This window comes from Spironucleus salmonicida, chromosome 7 (genome assembly GCF_000497125.1).
Source record: "Spironucleus salmonicida strain ATCC 50377 chromosome 7, whole genome shotgun sequence".
NCBI classification, from domain to species: Eukaryota; Fornicata; order Diplomonadida; family Hexamitidae; genus Spironucleus; species Spironucleus salmonicida.
The window spans coordinates 419,236-445,263 of NC_090602.1; the positions used below are offsets into that span (position 1 = coordinate 419,236).

General features: G+C 27.5%; 13 protein-coding genes across 13 annotated transcripts; 8 read left to right on the forward strand and 5 right to left on the reverse strand. All coding sequences in view use genetic code 6, as the record gives it.

Moving 5' to 3' along the window:
• Positions 1 to 53: 53 nt before the first annotated feature.
• Positions 54 to 4,994, forward strand: SS50377_26965 (uncharacterized protein; the record flags this gene model as incomplete). The annotated part of the gene is made up of 1 exon (XM_067910765.1): positions 54 to 4,994. The coding sequence occupies one exon, from the start codon at positions 54 to 56 to the stop codon at positions 4,992 to 4,994; it is 4,941 nt and encodes a 1,646-aa protein (XP_067761452.1).
• A 656-nt stretch (positions 4,995 to 5,650) lies between these two features.
• On the forward strand, positions 5,651 to 8,716 carry SS50377_26966 (DnaJ domain-containing protein; the record flags this gene model as incomplete). The annotated part of the gene is made up of 1 exon (XM_067910766.1): positions 5,651 to 8,716. The coding sequence occupies one exon, from the start codon at positions 5,651 to 5,653 to the stop codon at positions 8,714 to 8,716; it is 3,066 nt and encodes a 1,021-aa protein (XP_067761453.1).
• A 43-nt stretch (positions 8,717 to 8,759) lies between these two features.
• On the forward strand, positions 8,760 to 10,151 carry SS50377_26967 (Lipase class 3 family protein; the record flags this gene model as incomplete). The annotated part of the gene is made up of 1 exon (XM_067910767.1): positions 8,760 to 10,151. The coding sequence occupies one exon, from the start codon at positions 8,760 to 8,762 to the stop codon at positions 10,149 to 10,151; it is 1,392 nt and encodes a 463-aa protein (XP_067761454.1).
• A 153-nt stretch (positions 10,152 to 10,304) lies between these two features.
• On the forward strand, positions 10,305 to 11,324 carry SS50377_26968 (Diphthamide biosynthesis protein; the record flags this gene model as incomplete). The annotated part of the gene is made up of 1 exon (XM_067910768.1): positions 10,305 to 11,324. One exon carries the CDS (start codon positions 10,305 to 10,307, stop codon positions 11,322 to 11,324), a length of 1,020 nt encoding a protein of 339 aa, XP_067761455.1.
• Positions 11,325 to 12,256: 932 nt separating this feature from the next.
• SS50377_26969 (uncharacterized protein) lies at positions 12,257 to 14,836 on the reverse strand (the record flags this gene model as incomplete). The annotated part of the gene is made up of 1 exon (XM_067910769.1): positions 12,257 to 14,836. The coding sequence occupies one exon, from the start codon at positions 14,834 to 14,836 to the stop codon at positions 12,257 to 12,259; it is 2,580 nt and encodes an 859-aa protein (XP_067761456.1).
• A 2,469-nt stretch (positions 14,837 to 17,305) lies between these two features.
• On the reverse strand, positions 17,306 to 19,888 carry SS50377_26970 (Serine/threonine-protein kinase PLK; the record flags this gene model as incomplete). The annotated part of the gene is made up of 1 exon (XM_067910770.1): positions 17,306 to 19,888. The coding sequence occupies one exon, from the start codon at positions 19,886 to 19,888 to the stop codon at positions 17,306 to 17,308; it is 2,583 nt and encodes an 860-aa protein (XP_067761457.1).
• A 242-nt stretch (positions 19,889 to 20,130) lies between these two features.
• Positions 20,131 to 20,529, forward strand: SS50377_26971 (uncharacterized protein; the record flags this gene model as incomplete). Its single annotated transcript, XM_067910771.1, has 1 exon — positions 20,131 to 20,529. The coding sequence occupies one exon, from the start codon at positions 20,131 to 20,133 to the stop codon at positions 20,527 to 20,529; it is 399 nt and encodes a 132-aa protein (XP_067761458.1).
• Positions 20,530 to 20,550: 21 nt separating this feature from the next.
• SS50377_26972 (uncharacterized protein) lies at positions 20,551 to 20,802 on the reverse strand (the record flags this gene model as incomplete). The annotated part of the gene is made up of 1 exon (XM_067910772.1): positions 20,551 to 20,802. The coding sequence occupies one exon, from the start codon at positions 20,800 to 20,802 to the stop codon at positions 20,551 to 20,553; it is 252 nt and encodes an 83-aa protein (XP_067761459.1).
• A 68-nt stretch (positions 20,803 to 20,870) lies between these two features.
• Positions 20,871 to 21,257, reverse strand: SS50377_26973 (uncharacterized protein; the record flags this gene model as incomplete). Its single annotated transcript, XM_067910773.1, has 1 exon — positions 20,871 to 21,257. The coding sequence occupies one exon, from the start codon at positions 21,255 to 21,257 to the stop codon at positions 20,871 to 20,873; it is 387 nt and encodes a 128-aa protein (XP_067761460.1).
• A 629-nt stretch (positions 21,258 to 21,886) lies between these two features.
• Positions 21,887 to 22,378, forward strand: SS50377_26974 (E2F/DP family winged-helix DNA-binding domain-containing protein; the record flags this gene model as incomplete). The annotated part of the gene is made up of 1 exon (XM_067910774.1): positions 21,887 to 22,378. One exon carries the CDS (start codon positions 21,887 to 21,889, stop codon positions 22,376 to 22,378), a length of 492 nt encoding a protein of 163 aa, XP_067761461.1.
• Positions 22,379 to 23,090: 712 nt separating this feature from the next.
• Positions 23,091 to 23,591, forward strand: SS50377_26975 (E2F/DP family winged-helix DNA-binding domain-containing protein; the record flags this gene model as incomplete). Its single annotated transcript, XM_067910775.1, has 1 exon — positions 23,091 to 23,591. The coding sequence occupies one exon, from the start codon at positions 23,091 to 23,093 to the stop codon at positions 23,589 to 23,591; it is 501 nt and encodes a 166-aa protein (XP_067761462.1).
• A 389-nt stretch (positions 23,592 to 23,980) lies between these two features.
• SS50377_26976 (uncharacterized protein) lies at positions 23,981 to 25,363 on the forward strand (the record flags this gene model as incomplete). Its single annotated transcript, XM_067910776.1, has 1 exon — positions 23,981 to 25,363. One exon carries the CDS (start codon positions 23,981 to 23,983, stop codon positions 25,361 to 25,363), a length of 1,383 nt encoding a protein of 460 aa, XP_067761463.1.
• A 50-nt stretch (positions 25,364 to 25,413) lies between these two features.
• SS50377_26977 (uncharacterized protein) lies at positions 25,414 to 25,638 on the reverse strand (the record flags this gene model as incomplete). Its single annotated transcript, XM_067910777.1, has 1 exon — positions 25,414 to 25,638. One exon carries the CDS (start codon positions 25,636 to 25,638, stop codon positions 25,414 to 25,416), a length of 225 nt encoding a protein of 74 aa, XP_067761464.1.
• Between the last annotated feature and the right edge of the window lie 390 nt (positions 25,639 to 26,028).

Below are 26,028 nucleotides of genomic sequence, written 5' to 3' on the forward strand. Positions count from 1 at the left end.
AATAACGCAGATGTAATTATTTTATATTATATATGTTCTAGAACATAAAATAAATGCCCGAAGAAGGGTATAAGAATAAATATAAAATCAAAAATAATTAAGTTAATACAGTTACTACGTAACCTAGAAGTAATAGGAATTTTTCTAATAAAGGGCAAACTCTGATTTGTAGTAAATAATCTCCTCTCAAAGTATCAAATATCAAAGTTTCTGATATTTAAAGTTATGTTTTTAACGAAAAAATTATCTCACTAATGTCTAAAGATTCACTAATAATATAACGATACTACAGATATAAATATCAACTGCTTAGGTTGTCTGCGCTAACAGAATCTGCAGCATAAAGAATTTATATTATGAAATAGAATGCGTTTTAAGTATTAAAGACTATAATGAGGCTCAAATAATTAAAGACTTAATTCTTAGTTTATAGTATCTGGGACCATTATAAATAATTTTATATTTATCAAAAAAAACTTAATGCAATGATGAAAACTGCCAGAAATTTTTTTGTTGGTAAATTTCTTAGATTATTGAAAAAATCATACACCAATTAATGCACATAATACTCTAAGGCAAATAGTTATTGTAATATCATATTATTTAAACGAAGGTATATAACATTTAATTTTATAAGATATTATGCATATCTGTTTGTCTAAATAAGTTAATGCTAATCAATTAGTTAATTAGAAAAGTCACTTACTCCTAGTTTTGAGTTAGAGCACCCATCATATTTATTGTAAGTTTATTATTTAAACAAGATTTATTCTATGTATAATTTTGAAAATACACTTAACCGCATCACCCTAAAAAATTCTGTCTTTATACATTGGTTTAATGCTTTGTAGATAAAACTATTTTAAAATAAAATAAGAGCAATATTATTAATTCGTTTTGCCTGCGAACCATTTAAATTTTGGAAAGATTAATCCACCGGTAGACACTCTGTTATGAAATATAGATGGATGTATTGGCGATTTAGGATGTCTCGTAAAAAATAAAGCAAAAAAGAATTTTATTCCATTAAATTTAATGAGTATTATAAAAAGAATTAATTTTTCACTAGATTAAAATAATATAATATGACAACTAATATTTTAAATAACATTTAAGGAGCCATTGCAGTCACTAATCTTCCAATTGTTACATTTATATTATCTTCGATCAATGATATTTCCAGTGGTGATACTATTGTTATATCAAAAAATAACTATGAGAGAAAAGATTTTAAAGGACAAGTTTACAAAAACTTAATTTAAAATACATGCGAAATAAGGTTTGATAATTATTAAAGAGAATATCAATTAAAATTTAAGTTATTTTTAAATCTAAAAGAAATAGTATATAAAAGGATTATTTTCTAGCGTATTTATTTATGTAGCACATCATATTTAAAATAAATAAGATTAAAAATTTGTCTAATAGGGTGGGTTAATAGCGTATAAGAAACAAAATACAAAAAACAAGCAGTTAAAATGGAAAATATATAATTTTATTTGAATTAATAATTTTGGTAATCTACATAGTTTATTTACAATTCAGCATCATTTGGAAATCGTTTTGAATAATTATGTTAGTTTACCAGATAAACAGAATCAACTTTATTCTACAATAAATATCTTAAAATTATTTATTCGGCGAATAGTAAATAGCTCAGGCATCTTTATGATGATGAGTTTAAGAGCAACAAAGGAGAAGGTGACAATATGTTAGGGTTGATAATTATGATAAAATAGTTTTTATAGACTTATAAAGCCTAAACACTATAAAATGAGATAGAGTATATAGAAACATAACAATTTAAAAATGAATTAGATAATAATTATAATCAGCGAATATAAAAACTATAGCATTTTATTCCTTCAATATAAATACCTACATTATTTTATTTTTTAAAAAATTCGATAGAACCTAAACTTTTTATTTATAAAAAGCCATATTTTGCCAATTATTATAAAATGACCAATTCTACAAAAAGAATTATAGCTAATATACGTTAGTTTATATACTAATCTAAATTTAATAACAATGTTTATAGATATTTACCTTATGAAAATTAATTGATCCCATATTTATCTTAATTTATATCGCTTTTTTGGAATAATATAGATTTATAGCAGCGTATTGAAAAATAATATATGTCAAATGTTTTTAATTCATAACTATTATTGAGATTAGAAGAATACAATGATAAGGAGTATACATAAAAACTGAAACTATTGAACCATCTATTTCCAAAACCTGTAGCTTATAACTAAAGATAGTTTGTAAAAACATTTAATTATATAATTCCCACCTAGTAGTAACTAAATGATTCAGATATACTTAACTTAGGGAAATTAATGAAATAGAATAATTTTGATCTAAATGTGAGTCAATTTGCATAATTAAAATAAAAATTTATTCTTATTAGACCAAGTTATACTGTAAACGCTCATTTAGAATTTTCTTCAGCATTAAAATCGATTGTTACCAATTATATAATCAACTAAGAAAGTGAAATAGATTAACTCTATAAAAGATTTCGTAAAGCAGAACTTAGTATCAAACCAACTATTTTAAGTGAATTATTAGATATACCTGCAGATATTCCTGTGTTTTCTAGTTAAATTACACTTTTTTCTCCAACAAAAGAATTTTTAAAAGGCACCTCAAAATCAGAAAAGTAATCAATTCTTAAAGAAACATAAATATCTAATTCACCGATTTATATCAACACAAGTATGGATAATTTAGATAAATAAAAATTATAGAAAAGAATTAGAAAATTGCAATAATAAATTGAATATTAATAGTAGAATTTAAATCTTTTATCTGTTGTTAAGGACTCTGATCTGGCTGATGAACTGATTAATAGCGTTATGCTAACAAAAGATATAATAGACCCGAATCTTTAAGTATTGCTCACTAGCCCTGTCGTTTGGAAAGTCAAAGCTGTAGAGAGGGATGCAAGTATCAAAAAATATAAAAATAAGAAAGCTAAGCTAAAGCAGAAATAATTTGCTCTCTAACAAATAAATATGACTAACTAAGATAAGTAAAGCGTTATTTAGGCAGAATTATTGGAATAGAAACAGTAAGAATAATAGAAAAAGATATACGAATAATATCTAGCACCATAGTAAGTCAAGCAAAAAAAGAAATAAAAATAGAAATTTAATATTTAACATGAATTATTATTAAATAAGCAAAAGAAAAATTAAAAAATCAATAATGATTTTGATTTCACTTCCATAAATAATAAAGTTAATTAGACTATCCTAGAAACTTCTCATCAAGATACTTTGATTTAATAGTATCTATAACAAGGTAATTTAAATAATTAAAATAACGAAACAGTAAAAGTCCTTACTCCAATAAGCATAGATAAAGAAAAATTAATGCAAGAGTTAACATTACGAACTAATAATAAGATAGATACATCTAAATAATAGTAATTTGATAGGGTGAAATAGGCAGAAATAAAACTATCAAAAGCAAAGGAAGGAAAAAGTTTTAAAAAAATATTAAAAAAATTATAGCAAGAGATTAAAGTTCTAAACTAAGTATCAATTTATGAAAAAGCTTTAGGTAATTAATTATTACTTGATAGCCTATCTGAAATTATTAAATTATTGGATATCTCTTAGAATACAGATGTTAAATTAGTGTTTTAGTAACTAGAATTATTATTACAAGATATATCTGGAATTAATTTTACCAATTTTCAAGATATAACTATAGCTTATGGTTCACTTACATCAAAATAAAAAGCTGAATACATAATTTATCAGATTATCTAAGAAGAAAATCAAAATTTAATAAATTTAATAACCACAAATACATCAAATATTATTAAGAAAAAAATTGAAGAATTTTTTACATAGTTTTAATAAGATGATTTTGCCTAGGCTATTATTAGCTCATAGAATTAATTTAATAGCAATAAAGTTTAAAAAAGTTTCTTATTAAATAATATTTCTTCGAATTTTAATGTGAATAATAAAGAAAATTTATCATCACCCATATACAGCCGTTTGAATTTGATGGATATTAAGAATAATCTCTCAAGCAAATTTTCGATAGCATAAATTGATAGCTATGAGTTAGATAGCTTCAGATCTTAAAACGTATCAAATTTATAAAACTCAAATAATAACTCGTAGTATGATATAATGGTATAATTATAGGGAAATTAACATAATAATTCCACTGTTTCGATCGGTTTACACTAAAATAATAACAAATTATCTTCTAAATTTGAGCAACATTAATTGATAGAATCATCCTCTGATCATAAATAAATCATTAATAAAACAGTATAACCTTTAGTAAAAACCTCAATTTATGATCCTATATCTTAAATTAGAAATTAAGTTTTAAAAAATAGACAATAGAGCATTATTTTAACTGATGGTTAAAAAATAGGCTTTATTAATTTGGTTTTTGAAATTAATTAAAAAGGTGGTATATTCTAATATTTACATAAAAATGTATTACCAAATAGGCACATAATCAAATCATATTTGTAATATAACTTATCACCATAAATATAGAAATTCTTTATGAAAATTACATGTATGGGTATAGAAGAGATAAATACTTTGAAATTACTAATGATAGAAGAAAATAAATAGAAATAATTATTATCGTAGAATTCAAAGTTTAAAATTTATATTAAAACATTTAGTAACTCAGAAATTGAAAATTAAACTCCAAATTAAAAAATAAATATTCAATAACAAAAACCTGTCTATAAACGTAATATATATACTGCATAATCAAAAAGGGTTGAAATAGTGGAAAAACCTAATTTTAATGAAATAACCATTTGTAAAGAAGGTGATTTTCGACCTAAAACGTCTTTTGAATTACCTAGGTCGCGAAAAATCATCAGAGCTGGCAGTCCTTGTGTTATGTTTAGGAAACTGTAGTAAGGCAATGAGCTTTAAGATAGTTTTGTTCTTAGAAGTAAATAGATTCCAATTATATTGAAAAGAGCTACAAAATGATTATATTTTTCTTAAGTTTTATTTCCTAAGTAAAATTAATTTTACTAGATCAAAAATATTAGCAGAGTCTTTATATCTATTTTATAACTAAGAAATATGTACTTGTTATCACTTTATATAATTTTAGTCATAGGTTCATAAATAACAATAAGCATTTACTTGTTTGGAACGTTTTCTATATCAATTGCATAATAAAAACATCCACTTTTATTATTAAACTATGCATATCTAGATAATAATGATGTTGTTAATGTTAATATTACTATATTCGTTGTGATTATTTCTCTTATATTTATCATCCAATGTAGTGTGTTTTATCTTACTACTAAAATTTTCTCAAATTATCAATTTTATTGATGATAATGATTGTAGTATAATGGTGTACCACTCTAATATCAGTTTCAAATCAACCTATCGTGTTAGAATAATCAACAGAAATACTTTACTAAAAGATAACGAATCATAAAATTGTAATCACTATTTAAACACTATCTGATAATGCTGAAAAAGGCTAGCAGTAAAAATAGTATTGATTACTTCATTTGATATAAGTTAAACTCTTGGTTTCTATATCTGTTTTACATATTAGCAAGAAAAGCATTACAATCAGTTAAATTATCTATATAATATAATATTTATTTACTGAATTTTCAAAAATGGAAAATTCTTTAACATTTATCAATTAATTTGGGTCTTAATAATAAATTTATCCAGATACTGAACTAATAATCTAATACATTAGTGATATTAAAGAAATATGTATAGAGTCTGCATAAGAACTTAATAACGCACATATTATTAACTCATCTCCTGAACTTTAATCTATCAAAATTATTAATTGTAGTATCAGTTCTTTTAACTCTCTAACACTGTTAAAATCTATAAATATTTAAAATAATAACTGTAAGCTCCTCATTATTTTCCCAGTAAAGTAAGACAAACTTGAAGAAGTTTAACTAATATCAGGATGTATTTAAATACTAGATTTCAATTAGATGCCAAATATTAGAGCACTAAATCTAAGTTTTAATCCAAATTTTAGTTCTCAGCTTCCTAGTAATCTAACATCGTTGATTATTACAGACTGTGATCTCAAGTTTATTCATCTCAAAAAAATGACTAACTTATAAAATTTAGATATTTCTAATAATCAAAACATAAAAATTTATAAAGACTATATACCTAAATCTCTCAATAATTTAAAGGCAGTAAATTGTGGTCTGTAGCATTTAAATTTACTAAGTTGTGAACATCTTGAATTTATAGATATTTCTTCTAATTTACTATAGTTTTTAATAACTGATACTAGTAGCTGCTATATAATACTTACCAATAACCCACTAGAGTTTATTCCTTATGCTCCTAATTGTTGTCTTGACTTTGAAGCTAATGAACTACAGGAAGAAATAAAATAAAATAAGATTTAAAAATATATTGAGAGTAACACAAAATTCAGAGACTTTAAGGATTATTTAGCTGATCTATCTTAAGGTATCAGTAAAGATGATAATGAAAAGTAATTACATGCAAGTGTTGATTAAGTTTGCGTAGAGGATGGAAAATTATAATTAAATGATATATTAAATGAAAATATTGACACATAACAGAATTAAATACTAATTTAAGATCCTATTGACTTAAAAGAAACAGTATTGTATTAAAATGATCATATATTCATTAATATTGATCAAATATTTTTAGACAAGTAAAAAATTTAATTTTTCGACTGTGAATAATTAAAAAATCAGAATATTGTTATTAATACATCAAGCATATTATAATACGAGTTTTTAGATTGTGGAATTAAAAAACTACTAAATAATCATCATCATGTAGAATCAGTTAATATATAAAACTAAGACACATAGTTCATTTTTGATTAATAATTTGCAGTAAATTTTTAATAGCTAGATTGTTTGGAATTATTTTAATGCGATTTAGATTTAGTAAACTTAAAATAATTTTCATAATTAAAATTACTAAATTTAGGTGCAAATCATAGATTATAAATTCAAGATAATTATCTTCCAAGATCTCTTACATCATTAAATTTAGACGATTGTAATTTAAGAACGCTGAATCTTATTAGCATGAAGCTAGAAAATTTATCTATCTCTAGAAATAGTGAATTAGAAATTTAAAGCGATTTTTTACCCAAAACTTTGATAACACTTAATGCAACTTAGTGTAATTTAAAGCATATTAATTTGTCTGGTATGGATAAACTTTTGTAGTGCGATATATCATTTAATGATATTTAATTTATAATAATTGATAAAGGAAAAGCTAAAATAAATTTATAAAATTGTAATAAACTCAAATTCTAACCATTTGCTCCATTTTCTGAGTGTATTTATTCTGGGGAAAGTTTTTTAGAATTACCTGAAAATTTCATTAAAACATATATCAAAACTAACGGTAGAAAATACTAAATTGACTCTTAAATCCCATCTAAAGAAATTTCATCCTTAGATCTAGCTATATATCACAGAACATAAGCATAATCGTTAATGCTAGCGCTAAATTTTGAATAAGCACTTTAATCATTCAATAAAAGTATAGAAATATAAACTTCTCTACTATCTATATCAGGGCGGGCAGAATGTAATTATAGCCTTCACTTTATTGATTAGTCTCTTGAAGATAGTATATATGTTTATAAAAATGACAAAAAAGATATCTAGAATTTGCATAGAATTGTATCTATTTACTAATAGCAAAACTAGATAGAGAATGCAATAACATATTAAGAACTAGTATATGAGATAGAACCTACTTCTAATAATAGAGAAAATTTATTTAAACTACAAAAAATAAAATAATTCAAAACTGACTTTTTAGGTTAATTATCAGATGAAAAAAATAATCGTTTTACTCTTAAGAAATAGTATACTGATAATCTTATATAGCTTAATTTTACAACATGTACTACAAAAGAATAATCTGAAAACTTTGATAAATAATCATGCAACAAATACAACCAAATTCTCATTGATAAAGGAATCTACGAGGTTCCAGACTTACTTGTTTAATAAGTTAAGTTTGCATAGGAAAATAATCTTTTTAATGATGAAATAAAGTAATAGTTAACAAAATTTCATCATCTTTCCCAATCTGAAAATGAGACAGCTGAAATATTTTAGAAAGCCATGAAAATGCGGCAAAAGAGTTTAATATCAATAAAAGAAAATAAATTAGATGAATCTGTTCTTTATTAATATGAATCATTGAATCTTTTTATTTTACTGAAATAAGAATGCTAAATTGGCATATCTTATTGCAATTTAGCAGAACTATATAAACGTAAACATGAATATAATAACTTTATCAAGTATATTATATGTGGATTTATATACGATTAAAATAATTAAAAAATATGTTCTAAAGCTGGTAATTTCTTCTTTGATATGAAGAATTATCAAATGGCTGAATTTTGGTATCTCAAAATAATTAAAATATCAAAAGATGATGAAGTTATGAAATCATTGTAGAAAGTTCAGAAACTGATTACCAAAACAGTAGACTGGTTTGGTATAATAGGGATTCCAAAAAATACAAGATTTACAGCAGAAGAATTAAAGAAGACATCCAAGAAAGAACTTTCTAAATGGCATCCAGATAGGAGCAAGGATATAATTGAGAAAGAGTACTTTAGCTGGAGATTTTAGCTTATACAACAAGCTGAAGAAAAATTAAGTAAAACGGTTGTAAATATAAAGTGATATTATCAAAATATTATATAAAATTATAATTAATGGTGAACAAATGACTACACGTGAAATTGGAAAATATATTAACACCCTTAAACGAATCACAAATTTTACTTTATAAGAGTTAACTAGTATTTAAAATTATCTTATAAATAAGGAGTATACAAAGTTTATGATTGAAATTTTAACTAAAATTACTTCAACAAAAAATGATCTATTATTATTTGACTCTTTTTACTTTTTGTTAGGAGAAAATGTACCATTTATCAACATTTTTATGTTAGAGACTAAACTTAAGGCAATAGATATTCCTATTTTAGACAAAATCAGAATCTTCTAGGACTTCCAATAACAACTAGACAAAAATGAATACTATACGCTTTCTTATATTTATCTTTCATCCGTACTATAATTACAACTAGATAAAATTAATATTCAAAAAGTTTCAAACGTTCGCACTCTTGCATAAGTGCCAAAGTCTGTTTTGGATCTCTACGTATTTTAAAAATAAATCTACTAGTAAGCCATCATAAAATCAGAAGAAATTGATATGGACTTTTTACGCGATTTAAGGCTAAAACAAGCTTCAGAATCAGTATATGTGGATGTATAGATACTTTAAAATGCTCTTTTCCTACTAGATTTCACCTGGGACGTCTATTTTCTGAAACCTATTAACGAGAAGGTTCTCCTTATGAATTTTTCACCATAGCCCCTAAAACCAGCATTTCAAGTATTTATACACGAAAAGCAGCTTATTATCGCCATCCGCGGTACAACAAACCTCGCAGATCACTTCACAAACGCATAGAGCGATTCGATCAAAATTCAAATTTCTGGTGATGACGTCTACTTCCACTCGGGTTTCTACAAGGCAGCGCACTTTATCATGTCGAATGTGCTGGTCCTAGCGCACTATCTGGTGAAACGTGGGTTTGCGGAGCAGCTCACTTTCGCAGGACATTCGCAGGGTGCTGCGGTAGGATGCATCTGCACGGCGCTAGCGCAGAAGGCTGGATTCGATGCTTAGTGCGTTGGATTCGCTACGCCTCCGTGCTGCAGCGCCACCATAGCTAATTGCTGCAATTTCGTGTTGGAAAATGACCCCATTCCGCGAATGTCAAACTTCTACCAAAAGACTGAAATTGTGAACAAAATCACCAAAAATGAATTTTCTCCAGAGGAAATTGGGGTGTTTATTCAACAGTCTAGTTTGCGAGCGGTGGATGACTTCTTTGTTCCTGGAGACGTTATTTACATCAAGAACGGTTAGTTTCACCGCTCTAGCAGGTTCGGCATTAATATCGGCGATATTCAGTGGACCAACTTCCAATTCCATAAGTTAGAGGGTTATCGGGACGCGCTGAGGGACATCTTAGGCGAGGCTAGCCAGAGCGTTGAGGTTGTGTAGTGGCAAGTCCCGGGGCCAAAAGATGACGATAAATGAGACTAATGGGGAAAATTAGTGATATATTTGTTCAATTCAATTATTTAATAGTTGTTAAATTAAAAAAGTCCAAAGGTTTTAGTAGTATACAAAATTAATTATACGATAATTGTATATTATAAATGGTAATTAAACAATTTCTTTTCTTTGAAAATGAAAAGTTCTGATTACGACTTTGAGTTACCTAGAATTTATGAATTTCTTCAAAATTCTAAGGTGGTAGCATTATAATTCCCGGAAGGATTATTATCGTTTGCTGAAGAAATTGCGTTGAAAATAGAGGATCAACTTGATATTCTAACAATCGTTATTGCTGATGTTGCTTATGGGGCCTGTAATGCCGATTTTTCACTCATTAAGGAGATGTAATGTGATTCCTTTATTCATTTTGGGCATTCTGAATTAGTTAAAGGTTATTTGCCTTCACTATATATTCCATGCAAAAGAACTGATTCTGATGTAGTATAGCTCTGTTAAAAAGTAAACAATTACTGTGAAGAAAATAATTATAAGAACATTGCATTAACCACTACTTCTTAAACGTTTCATTTTTTGCCTGAAATGTTGAAATTACTAAAGTAAAATATTACTTTCAGCGATTTCCCCGCTTTGAATAAGTCAGAAACCCTTGGATGCACCTGTAAAACCTTTGGAAGCGTTGATGCTATTTTTTCAATTGTTGATGGAATTTTTCATGCCGAAGGCGCAGTTGCAATGAATAAAAATATACCAGTTTTTAGAGTTGATCCTAGGAGTTTAGAAATAGATAGAGAAGGGTAAGATGTTGAAGCAAGATTAGAAAAAAGAGAACAATTGGTAGACAAAATCAGAGGATTACAGGATTCTATTTGCTTCGTCTTAGGTACAATGGGTGGATAAGGAAGTATAACATTATTGTAGAAATATGTTAAATTAGCCGAGTAAAAATTCAGGAAGGTTTATAAAATGATGGTTCCTGAAGTTTATCCCTAAGCATTAAATATTCCTAAATGTTAAATTTATGTTTAAATGGCATGTCCAAGACTCACCATTGATTGGGGTGAATACTACGGAAATGTCATTAATACAGTAGAATTTGAAAAACTTTTGTGTCCTGATATTGAAGATTATCCGTTTTTAAATTTTTGCGGTACTAAAGAAGTTGGAAGTCACTTAAATACCTGGAATTAATGATTTTCATTATATGCTATTATATAATTCTGTATAATATATTTGTAATATAAACTGAACTTACTAACCTTAGTAATGGAAAAAAGATTATTTGGACCCGGCTTTAAATCTATTTCCTACAATCGTCGGCAAGATATACCACTTTAGATTCTATCGACAATCTCCATTTTTCTAACTCCCAAACTACATAGGGCTAAAGAATCTAAGCTGAACTATAATTTAGTTACAGACTATGGTATTTTTATAATATCACCAACTGGAAGTATTCACGATTTTTATACTGATAATAAATAGTTATATAATGAATTAGAAACAGCAAAATTATAATATAACACCCTCTAGTCTCATATTTCATTATATGCTAAATCATCTATAGATTAACTTAACTAAATATTTGAAGCATTGATGTAAGAAAATATTAAGCAATTTCCTTTTCTCAAAAAATTTGGTTCATTTTTATCAAATTTAAGTAATGTTCTTAGTATTACCCTAATATCTTCCATAATAAGTATTGGCATTATTTTTATATGCTGTTCTATTTCGATTACACTGTATCTCATAATGTGATATTTTATTTTTATTTAATTTTACATTAAACACCAAATACCACTAATCGCTTTCTTGTATATTTACACTCTTGATATTATGTACAGAAACTTATTACAAATTTATTTATGTTTATAAATAAAACTATAATAACTATCTAACTGTTTAAAATTAATTAATATAAGTTTTTTTATTTATCTCCTAAATAGTAAAAAAAACTAAGCTTAGAATATAAGCTTTACTCTTATTATATTATGCTATAAATATTAATATCTTGAAAGATTCTTTAAATATCTTTATATAATATATTGTTAGTAATTAGAAGTGTTGGTAAAACACTAACGAATAATAGTGCAAGTATATCTTGAATACATTTAAAGCTGTAATTATCACTCTTTAATGTCTAATCCACTTAATTAACTCACCGCACATCGAAAACCATAACTGAACTAAATTTACTCGTACTAATCTTTATAACTTTTCTATTTATGAATCTAAGACTAAGGTAATGTAGTATTCTAATAACCCCACCCAGAGTCAATTCCTACACTGCCAACTAAACTACAAAAAGGCCAGTTTTTACCTTCTTACATAATTTTCTTGCTTTCAACCCTAGGTTTTAAATTCAAAGGCGCTAGATTCTTTAAAAACTCAATAAGCTCGCTGCAAATGAATCTAACTAATTCTGGGTCAACCCTACAATGCAATAATTCTTCAATAGGAGGATCTATGTGTCCTCTAAAAGCATTAACCAAAAGTTATATTTTGTCGCTTATCTATTTAACTTCACCTCGAAATGCAAAATTCGCATATTTTGCCAATTCAATCACATTAACGTCAATAAATTAAGCAAGCGCCTCATCTATATCTCTGTATGTAGATTTCTGAATTAACTTCATAGAAGCCTCATAAAACTCATTCAATGATATATTTTCACCCCATGACAATCTATTAAATACAGGATTTTACTAAATCAATCGCAAGCATAATTTCTTAATTTCATATGAACTAAATTCCTCCAGACCTATAGCAGCACCCTATAATGTACCAGATAACGAACTAAAAGTCGTAATTAATATTTTTTCTAAAGTAACATCGTATATATTCCGAAGTAATGGGGAATATATCTGAAAAGGCAGAAAATTAGGATAAAGATGTGGTCCTGTAAAAATTACTAATTAAGCATCAAGTAATGTCTTTGTCTAATTCTCGAGAATTAACTTAACCTATCGAGCCTGTGAATTACCAGGCTCGATTTCACACTAATAGTTATAGTAAGAATATGCTCTTTAAATAGCAAAATAGTTGAAACTATTCATAAAGATGGAATCATTCTCAAATTCTTTCACAAACTTCAGAATTGAAGATTCAGATTGTAAAATACCACTTTGTTATAAATTTTAGAATATAACAGGGAGGAACTCATTACCAATAGTTATCGTTGAATCATAGTTTTGACAAATCCCTAGACCTCCAGGTTCTATTCCAAATTGTTAAGCCGGAATGACAGGAAAGTGAAATTTTAAATTTTCGTTTAAAAACGAAATTAATTCACTTTAATTTAAGATTTTTGTTTTATAAAATGTATTTTTGCTCATCAAGATGTCAAAAAATGAAATTAAAAACGCATTTTTACCTAGAACTTACTGATTTTGGTTATAGTTTTTAGTATAATTTAACCATTTTTTACTATCACAAATGAGTTGAATTTGCTCAATTACATCATTAAAATGTGTCAAAAACAACCCTAATTCACTTGTTTCCTTGACAACACTATAACTATGAAATAAAGTAATCTCCTCGTTAGCACCTAGATCTCGTGATCCGTGTATTTGAAAACGAACTTAACCTCCAATGCCTACTGATTTCACGTAGCAACTTGATTAATTTATGTTTGAATTGAAGCGTAAAAAACGTGAAATTGTGCCATAAAAACGTTAGTCAACTATCGCTTAAAATGGTGGGAAATAAATGAGGTATTTTGTTTCTTCAACAATATCAAAAACTGATACAAAACCATTTTATTTTAGTTTTATAAGTAGTCGTTGATAAATTGATTAGAAAATAACCTCTTTTGGAACATAACACCCTGTCAAATCGATAATTCCGTGATGTTATGCAACTGGTTTTTTAGTACGTAAATACCATTATTATGTCTTTTAGAGTAAACAATCATTAAAATCTTCTAGAATTTCATCATGGACATTACGACGCGCTAAAATAAGATCAGGTGCATCAAAACTGTCATTTGAAAATCCAATATCAATTTAACTCTAAGACCATTTGAAAGTATTCACTGTGTTAATTTAGTGTTTAACCAGTTTGGCCATAGGTGCGGCAAAAATTAAGTTCAAACTAGGATGAATTTACGGCAAAATTACTTTTGTATACTCTAATTATTATACATCAAAGTTGATATATTCGATATTTGGCTCTAAAATTTATGTGTAGCAGTGTTTATATTCATTAATTTATACTTAATATGCAGTATGCGAGTCTTCTCTAAATTTATTCAGCTTTGAGGAAAATGCGACCCCTAGAGGGTGACTGCCATGATAAGGTGATTTTATCTATATTCTAACCTTTTATTACTATGATAATGTAGTTTATTTGTTTGAAACTGGTTTTATCATTTTTATCCATTTTTATACTTACACACACTTTTCATGGGATTGTGTGTCCGAAACGTATTTTTATACTTCAAAAATAATAGAATCTTAGCTTATTTTACATATTCTTGATAGGAGTTAGATAACTTCAGTGAGAACCAATTGGTTCAAAGTGAAATTAGGGTCTGCTAGAAAAATCTACTAAAGTGCAACTTAGGGATCTACCTACTAGTTATATCTAATGATATCAACAAGTGGCTGAAGTAGTTTAAATGTATCAACCGAAACGTCTACGTCCCAAATTTTTTTATATTTTGACATATAAAAGAAATGGTCAAATGAAATTATATTATCTATCATATAATATGGATTAATACTTCTTCTTTAGTTTTTGGTGGAAAATTTAATTTATAGTCGATAAGAAGCTGTGGTAAATCTTCGTTATTTAAATTGTAAAAGTCATTAATGAATGTTTTATATAATATAAGATATTTTGTTTTAAGGTAAACATTTATTGAAGACTCAAATTTTAGTTTTATAAGTTGCTGATTTATATAATATTTACAAAAACTTACTTAAGTAGACTACGATAGTTTTTTGTCAGGAATGTAGTTAAAAATTCCTTGAAATAGTAACACAGTTGACTGTAATATTTAAAATTATTCCCTTAATTACGTCTATTTTCTAAAATCAAAGATATCGAAATCTTCTTGTTACATATGAAGAATTTATTACTCATTGTTTTATTAGTATAAATAAGGTATTATTAAAATATTATTTCTAATTCCGTTAAACTTCATAAGATAAAGGTACTAGCTTTGAAAGTTGAAACAGTTTGTTTATTAAAAAATGAATTATTATTTATACAAAATTAATTGGAACAATATCGGAGGTGCGATATCAATTGATAAATTTAAGTATTGAAATGCATTTTATAGCTATAGTTGATCTGAATTTTAGGCTTTTTTGCTTGTAAATTGTTTTTAGTAAATATTTTAGAATAAAATATTAAAAATCTAATGAAATTTGTTTACTTATTACTCTGAAACAAAGTTTCCAATTTCATATAATAATTCTTATAATTTAAAATCTACATAAACAAGTATTCCATGTGGATTTACGAAAAAAGTACGTTGATTAATATAACATGGTACTTGTTTTAATACAATTGTTTCCCCAAAAAATAAATGAAAAACTGACTTTTCTAATACTATTTTGTCTATTGAATAATATTTATTTAAGATGTTCATTGGTATATTATAAATAATAATATCAAATGAATAACTTAATTATTGATGTACATCTTAAATATCTTGTAGTAATTTGAAAGAACCTTTTTCTTATAACAATTTTTAGGAAATAATTATTGAATCACGCTTATTTGCTAATTCAGTATTTAATATATATCGGTTATCATCTATTTATAAGAGGTATGTTCTATCAGGATATAATTATAAGCAGTTAAAGGATGATACCTAAAACAAACAACTACTTGATAAAATAATCTTACTATTATTAATTTCATAAATATTAATTTATTTAATTTTATATTGTATCATTTATGTTTATAGTTGATACTATAATGTAGGAGATATGATAGAAGCTTTAGACTCAACTTTATTAAATTGTTATCTTAATAAATTTATCTCAGTATTAATCAAATGACCATAAGCAAAATCGTAAAACTGCTATAAAGAATAAAATTTAATTTATTTAGCTTTTATTAATTGATTCTAATACTAAATATCGGTAAAGAGCAACTTTAACTGTTTCATAAATGACAATAAATCCAGTTTCGATTAAAATTATAAAATAAAGTCCTAATTTTTATATTACCCTATGAATAATAATTTACTAAGTAAATAATTTAAGTTAAAATATAATTATAACCCTACAACTTCTTTTTATATTTGATTTATTTTTATTAATAAGGATTTTGTATTAAAAATAACATAACACTAAATATTTTTAAGATTATTGATAAACATACATTTCATAAATAAAATATCCTAATAAATATACCATATAATATAATCATTCAGAATTTTATTAATATAATAACTGCTTACTTTGTTCTAATACCGACTAAAACTCCGATAAACATTCTTATCTATGTACTAAATCTTTATTAATATTAATTAAAAAGTTATCATCTGCGTTATAAGGCTCATACATTTTGTAATATTTGTACTTAATGGTCACCGTGGCTATAATAATCGCCAAAATAATAAGCGATGGTAATGTAAATTGTTAGTTTGTAAATACTATGTATTAATTACCTTAATATAATAATAAACCATCGTTTCGTTATATTGTAATGTGCTGTTACTTTTTTATTTATTATAAAAGTTTTTAATTATTTATTAATGAATCTATATCAAAAACTTAATTTTAAACCATAAGTTTACAAGTATTTTTGCACTATTTTTAATAGGCACTATCTAAATGTAAGGTTTTTAATTTTTTAATAAAAATTGGGTTAGATATAAGATGAAATTTATAATAAAAACTTTAGCTATTTACAATTATACTATAGGATTATCTTACTAAATATTTTACCTAAGGTAGATTTGTAATATCACATTCAATTATTCCTAGAGTATTCCTTTCACATATAAATTAAACCTTACCTATACTTATAATGTATTACTATTCTTAATCATCATATAGATTTTATATGTATAACTTATACCCTATCTCAGTAATTTATAACTTGCTACTTGACAATTTGTCAATAAAGATTGCCATATAGTTAATAAAAAAATAAGTTATCATTTTAAAAAATTATATTATATTATATTTTATATATACTGTATATAAAATAAAATCTCAATCCCTTGTCCTTCTTACTAATTCATATAATCTTCTTGCCTCACCAATTCTGGTTCTGAGTTCATCAAATCTAAAGTTAGCCTATTTTAAATAGGTACTCGGATAAACTAGTAGTTCTCTTCTGTTACTTAGTATGCTAACTGTTTTATGAGCAATAATAATCTTAATGTGATCTGGATAATTAACTTAGAAAACTTTAGAATTATATAAAATACAAAGTGTTCCGCTTTATTCGTTTAAGTGATATCTTTTGATATAAAGCTAAGGGAATGTCAAAAGGTTGACAACTTTGCCTACCAGTATCTCTGACATCTATTTAACTGTAAATGGATTTGTCTTAACATTACAAACTTTTTAAACATTTGAAACATAATCTGTTACAATTTTTTAAACAGCATCCTTTTATGTAGTACATGTCATCATCTTGATAGCGTAAGGAAGGTTAGGTAAATTAAGTTATAAAGGTTCATCAGTTAAATATTCATTAATATATTACTGCCTCTTTTTGTATCCATCGTTTATTTGATCAGGTGTAACATTTTTACCATAAACTCGGCTAGATTCATCATAAAAGTAATCGAAATATTTACTTATGAAATAATCGCTAGTTTCACGCTTCTCTGAAACAATAGGCTAAATACTTCTGTTTTCTAAATATTCCTTGAAATACATAATAAGTTTATATTTCTTCTCAGATATAAACTCTTTAGCATGTTAAAATTTAATTCTTAATATAACTTACTATCTATCATTAGTAAGCTGCATTTCCTCTTTATTTTAAATTTGTACAGCATTCCTTTGATAGTTTTCAAAATTAAAAACATCAATATAATCTATATACTTGAGGTTTCCACTTAATACAATAATTGACATATCATTAAACAAAACTCCCACACATCCATTACTTAATTAATAAGCAAAGCCATATCTATTAGAGAAATCTATCCAACTAAGGGTGAAGGTGTGGTTGTGAATTTAAAATGCGTCCCTGCATTAATTAAAGCTGGGAGATGCTGACATACATTTAAGCCACAAATCATATTCATTAAATACAATAGACTATATATCTGTAGGATAATTGTTTCTAAATTCTACTAATTTGTTCATATTTAACTCATCTGGCAACAAGTCTAGATATTACATAACTGGAGGAAATTCAATGGGATTTGGAAGCTTTATTGTAAAGCTAAGCAAGAAAAATGATGTAAATTTTTTGATTAATAAATCTTCGATATTGATACCTTTATTCATATTTTCTACAGTTTCTACTCGAGTCTCTTTGTTTGTAATTTCTTGTGTGACTTATTATTATTATGGTTTTTAATACACAATTTTTCCTTCTTTTAATTATTAAATTCGTACTGGAATTGGTTCCTCATATTAACAGAATTTAAGCATTTCTCTAGTATTCCAACGCTCAGCATTGAAATCAGCATCTCTACATTATAAAGGATATGCTTTAAGTTTTACTGCAGCTCCATCTTATAACCACTCATGTTACATAGCTTATTCAATAGTCATACGCTCATTTGGATCTGTAACAAGTAATTTACTAATAAAATCAATCGCAAAATTTGAAACATTCGGATTAATTTTACTGTTAACTTAATATTCCCCTCTTACTATTTTTCTGTATGTATTTTAAATATTATTACTTTCAAAAGGGGGTCTTAAATATAATAAGGAATAAACTATACAGCCTAGTGACCACATATCTGAGGGATATGAATGGCCACTCTCAATAGCATTATAATCAGGCTTGCCTACATTACCTTATAACTTATAAACCAATTATTTACAAATTTCTTAGCATTCCGCATCAATATTCATATCACATTCTCTATTTATCTTAAGTCTTCTAAAAACATGAGAAACAATAGTTTCTGGCGGCAAAAAGTTTGGTGTTCCACAAAGTGTATAATGCATTTCATCATCAGCTTCTAACTAAACTGAAAGACCAAAATCACCTATTTTGCATTATAAACATTAAGGTGGACGTTCTGCTCCTGGATCAATTTCTGGACATGGCAATATAGATAAAAATACATTTGATGATTTCATATCACGATGAATGATTTTATGTTGTTTCATATACTAATATGCTTGGCAAATTTCGTAGGTAATTCGCTAGACTTCTTCTTCTGTAAGGCCCTTTTATCTTCTTCTAACTATATCAGATAATGTTCCACCATTACATAACTCCATAAGCATATAGTAATTTAAAGTATCTTTAAAAACATTATTAACACGTGCTATGTAGGGATGTATTAATTGTCTATGTATTTTAATTTCAGATGTAAATTTTTCAAAGAACTTCTTCTTTGTCAGTCTTGATTTCTAAGTTAGTTTACATGCAAAATTTTCCTACGAATACATATCAGTCACATGATACACTACAGCAAAACCACCTTTTCCCAGAACGTTATTTGTTTTGTAGTTCTTTCTATGGAATGCATCTTGTATAATCGCTGGAGCGCCTTGTAAGGACATTAATTTTGGAGTGGTAAAATCGGAGTGGAATAATATATTATTATATAATATATATATTTAAGCATGAGAAAGATTATTCGTCTTTTTCATAAATATTTGGTAGTATATTTATTAATATATAGTATATACTCATTCAATTTTTAGAAATCTAAAATAACCAATACTTATCAAACAATTATACTTTTTATTCTTAAAAATTATAAAATTTGTATATAGTCTCTATTAAGCCAGCATTAACGGTTATTTGAGACTATTCTCTTTAAGACATGTAATTCACCTCATGTTGTATTTATTATATATAACATGTAATATTATTAATTACCCATTCCTTAATGGCTTTTTCACGAATTGTCCGGGATTTAGAATACCAAGAAGTTCCAGAAGTATTGGAATTGAACTAATATTTTTGCGTTAATATTCATCCAGTTGGTAATCTTCTTTTTCAAGTAAAGCCACTCTCAATAACTGAAACTTTTACAAATAATTTAACAGCTTAACTTCCAGCAAAATTTGACAAGAAGATTCTATTTGGGCGAGGAGATCTCTGTATTTGTACTTTCAACGACGGAGTAAGTTCTGATGAAATAGGCCGTATTGACATGCTTTTAACAAAAGAGAATTTGAAAGAATTAGTCAAAGATGGTAGAATTGCCCCTTCCGAAATTAAAGAAGAAGCTATATATAATAATTATATATTAGAAGATGTATAAAGTTCAGAAAGCTACTACTGAAGTGAATTTATAAATTTCAGCTCACATATCAACATCAAAACTTTCATTGTTAGCTTCATCATCTTATTCATCTGTATCATCGCAACAAATTGCCTGAGATGAAGCAGGACCACTTGGCATAACATCTGCAGCTGCCATCAATTTCAATGATCTAATTTAGTCAGTTAGCTGCTTTTGCATATCCATAAGTTTCATAAAATCTCCTTTGCCTGAATCTATAGAACGCTTAACTTTAGCGAGCTCGGTCTCTAATTTTTCAATATCCTAACTCATATTGATTTAGAAAAGGAAAATTTGTTTACAATAAAAATATACAATTATTATTAATTTATTTTTTAATCTCATTATTATTAAGAAATATTCTTATTATCAGATTTTTATATAATCAATTCGCCCGTATTTAAAAGAACCCATTCTATGAGAACTTATACATTCCAAGGGCCCAAATAAATTGCTTTTCTAAATCCATCTTCATAAAATATTAGCTAAGGGATCTAATTCACATTTTATGATATGCATATGTTGTTATTTTTACTACAGGATGCGAGTCCTAGTAGGATATCGTCCCTTTTATCAAAATATAATTGCACATCTCTAAATATAAGTCCTGGATTATCACAATAAGAACAGTCATGTTCCATATAAAGCACTACAGTATAGTGCGTTAGATTAATGTATTAATCAAATTAATCACTAAAATCTGTTGTCAAACTAAATAAAATTAACATTTCATTTCATATATTATAAATAGTATAATAATAATAATCACCAACTAAGCATGTTAACATTAATTTTCGACTTATTTTTAAGTCTATTTTTATTTATTTTTATACAAATACAGTCTGTTATCTCCCAACTAAATGATATAGATATTAATAGCGTGCCTATAAGTAGTAGAACCCAGTCAATACAATTTAAAATTTCTTTTATCCTAATTATCTCTAAGTCACAATTTTTTATTCCTAATAATTCACATGGAAAATTTAAGTAATGAGATAACCCAAATATGAGCATGATTATTATTCCAATAATAAGTATAGAAATGTGCATTTAATAGTGATATCGTTCGTAAAAATGTATAATTACTTAATTCTATGTTTACAATATCATATTACCATTATAATATAAAATAGTTATTATTATGATTATTTGTTGTATTTCTTTGAAATAATATACACAAAATAATACCATTCTAAGGCACCTGTAGACCCAATATAAATATAATAATAAATTTGTAATTATATAACATACAGATTCTTTCCTAAATTGATTCAACTTTTTTCCAATACAAAGTTATACAGCAAAATCACATTCTACGATCTTATGAGAAACTTTAAAAATAACCGTTCCGCTTAAAATGTCACTTTCAGCTATAACCTAAAAAATAACAGTATTTTTATAGTAGCGAGATTATGTGTCCTTCTCAAACAAAGAACTAGGTTATAGGTTGGGTATTACAACTACACGTATCTCTGATGTTCTTAACGTGCTAGCATCCGTACTGATTCTCAACCGCAAAAATCGCAATTTTATATGGAAAAGGTGTGATATTATTCATTAGTTCTAGGCATTCTACGCATCCCTAGACTCTGAAGGTAGAAATACGTCTATTTTTGAACATACGAAAACGGTTGTCTTCAAACTTAAATCTGGACACGAACTAGATAAAGACAGGCGTACGTATGATGTATTAGCTGTGCTACGCGCACTAGGCGTGATAAATAAAAATCGAAATTGGTCACTCAACGGTGAACCAGTAAATACATCGCATTTAAGTTTATTACCTACATATGAAGTGGATACAGGACTTGTTTACTAGTTTAGCTTTGGTTATGAATTTGATCTCTGAGTTTTAATAATTATTTATATCTTGTATCATTAGTAATTTACTTTTCCAACTGACTTGTTCACTTATAATTAAGCTAATATTATAATTAATATTAGTTTAAGACAAGTCATAATATAAATATTCTTAATAGCCTACCTTCGGTTAAGGATACAGGTTTATCTATTTTGCTACAGAGCAATAAGTTCTAACCACAAATTTTAGGGTAGCGAATAAATACTTTTACTTTATACAGTTCAATAAAGTACGCAGTAACAATGAAGAAACATCTGGCAATTTCCTTGCCTGGGAATTGGGCTAATCTGCAGCCTATATGCACCAAGATAATATTCCTCCTAGTGGCCTGTCTTGCTGTACCGTGGCGAGGCTGCCTAGTTGTCCATCGAGCGCACTGTTGCGCTGCCTGTCATTATTTCAGGAGAAGCAGGCCATCCGGTAAACAAATCTGTCCAAGGCAGGAAAAATTACAAAAGTGCTATACTCTATAGGATATTCACAAAAGATATCCAAAACCGCTAAGTTCAGTTTTTGCGATGGCCAGCAATATATGGAATTAATAATACTACCAACCAAAGGAATTCCTTTCTACTTGGGGTTATATCTATATTATGGATATATAAACTTATATAGCATAACTAGCGATCCGTACACTACCATTATTATATACCGATATGACCCTACGCGCCCCACTTAGATTTAAATTATCCCTTTCAACATGACACTGAGCGCCACCACCGCCAACATTCTGAGCTTCCTCAACCAGCGTGAAAACCTCGAGTTCGCCAACAAGGACATCATAACCTAACTCAACACCACCTCGCATCGCATGTCGGACGTCCTCAACGTCTTTAGCGCCATCGGCATCATCGACAGGCACACTCGGACCTACTCCTGGAAGCGATGCGATGTTCTGCTGCGGTTCTCCGAGTTCGTTCAGAAAGTCGACTCGCCTGGCTGCAGCATGGGTATCTTAGAGCATACCCGGACCGTCGTCTTCCTACTCAAGACCGGCCAACCTATCGACAAGGTTCGACGCACCTACGACGTTCTCTCTGTACTGAGCGCTATTGGCCTGGTCGTAAAGAAGAGTAAGGCGTGGTCCCTCGTTCAGCTGTCGTACATCTAGATCCAGCAGACATTCCCCGTGACACCTCTCTCAGAGTACGACACCGGGATCCTGGACCTACCCTGCATTAGCTTCAGCTTTGATGAGTGATTTTTCATTATAAACATGACTTCATTGGTCTTATTTAAGTTTATAAGGTCCAGATAACGCAGAAGTCAAGCTACTAAAATCTTAATATTAAAATTTATCACTAAATAATACTATTAATATTATTTTGTTAATCTTGAGAAAGGTATTCGATATTAAGGATGTCTAGTAAATTTTGCTATAATTATTAATTCAACAATTTAAAATCAATAAATACCCCTTTTTTGAGACAATTAACCACTACATCAGTTTATCTATCTATATTAGTGATGTAATCTACTGCACCAATAGCAAAACACTATTTAATATAATAATTCATTATAAAAGAGTATTGGTGATGAATTTTTATATATTATTTTAATTGTACATTTTCCCTTTCAGTTTTCAAAATTATGCAGTTGAACCAAACTTTAGAAACATCCACGTTTGAATTACCAGAACATCTTATTCTTAACCCATAGACAGTGCTAATTAAATCTTATCAAAATGAAGATCTGATGAATGAAATTATCAAACCTACCTTCCATTTGTAGCCATAATAACCCTTGCCATATATAGATCCTTCACCTACCTCTAAACTTACATTAGGTTTAGAAAATATAATTTCATCTATAACACCACCTCTTCCTTATCTTATTTCTTCAATTGGCTCAATTTATGTATTTGCACAAACAAATTCTCCGACACTCTAAATTCACGTAAATTCTGAGGAGAAAATACAACCTTTTAAAATACACTTAAGTAATTATATTTCTCTTTTCCATAATTAAGGAATTTAAGCTTTAACGTTCCTTTCCTCTTCTATTTTAGCCGTTACTTCTTATAATACAATAATAGTTTACGGAATTTTGCTTAACAACAATAAAATTCAAATTAATTTCACATTTTAACTTTAAAACAACAAATTCACAAAATTAACAAAATAGCCAGCTCAAATTCAAAAGAAGTCAAATTTTTCATTCATTTTTTCTGCTCCTTCAGATCCACTAAATCTAATTTGCGGGTCTCATGATGGCAAATTTCTTTTTGTTGGTAGCCGAAAATCCTAATTTGTTAGTTTATTTTCTCTCCTATAGTTTGTAAAAATTCGTGAATTCCGCCTTAAATCAGCACCATTTTCTCTGGATTGCAACCAAAACGGCACTCTAATTGCAGCAGGTTTGAAGAACTAAATCCAAATTATCGACGTTATTTCCGGTCGAATCAGCACTATTTAGAACGTTAAATAAGCCGTTTGTTGTTTCTACAAAGCTACATTATTCAAACAGGAAAACGTAACAATTCCACCAGTTTAAGAACTCAGCTTTGAGAATTTGTAGCAAAATGATGTCTTGGTTAATAAGTATCAGAGCATTGTGTACCAGACAATGCTCAGCATGTAATAACAGACGAACCATAGGTCACTGGACTACCAATCACCAGAATTTGAATTTATAGCGTTTTCACAAGTAAATGATGTTAGTTTGTTCGTGTATAGTATTTAAAGATAATAATTGAGCGTTTAGGCGAGTCCGTGCTTAGCTTTCGACTTTTCGAGATAATAAGGGTTTTCTGTCGGGGGTAGAATAAGTTAAATATCGTGGTGTGATGGCGTATTAGGGGCTGTTTGTGATGGGAATTGCATTATTGCAGCTACCAGAGAGAGTGGAGACGGTGTTAGCGGTATAGTCAGTAGTGTTGTAGTCGAATGTGGAGACCAGTGTAGTATTTGCGTTGGAAGAAGCATTGTGGTAGGTGGAAATAAGGGAGTTTACTGCTTTGATATTGTAGAGTGATCAAGTGAAATTTGGTATTTTAAGAATCTTAGACGTAGTGCTTTTAATTTTCACTTTAATTCAAAATTTACTATATTATCATAGTTTGGCATCGAGGTTGTTATCTCGAATAGGGTTTCCTCTGACGATACTTAATTTTGTTTGGGGTCTGCCGGTGTATATACCTATTAATTATAATATTTCGGTAAAGGTGGCAGTTATGCAAATCTGTAGGATTTGTTACGTGAAACTTGCATATGTATCGATGCACGCAGTAAACGGGTCGTGAGTTTCATTTTTAACAGAAACAAAACTTATTTAATGATTTATAGTTTATGATGTATTCAAAGGCGAACATTTAGTTTGATCAATAGATAATTCTTCAAATATTTAAATAATCTTAAATTTTTTAAGAAATTATATACAACAGTGAAAAAATAATCACAATGATTTATTCTATTTTTCGTACATATTATATCAAAAATTTGCTATTAAAATTACACTGTTAAAACTATAAAAATAAAGAAGAAATATAAGTATAAATCATTACTTCTTAATATATAAAATCAATTTTAAATGTTCATGTAAGATAAAGTCTGACCAGAAAAGCATTAAGTAAAGAAATATCAATGTTATAATAAATAATATACATATTTCTATTGTAAACAAAAATATTAGATATTTGT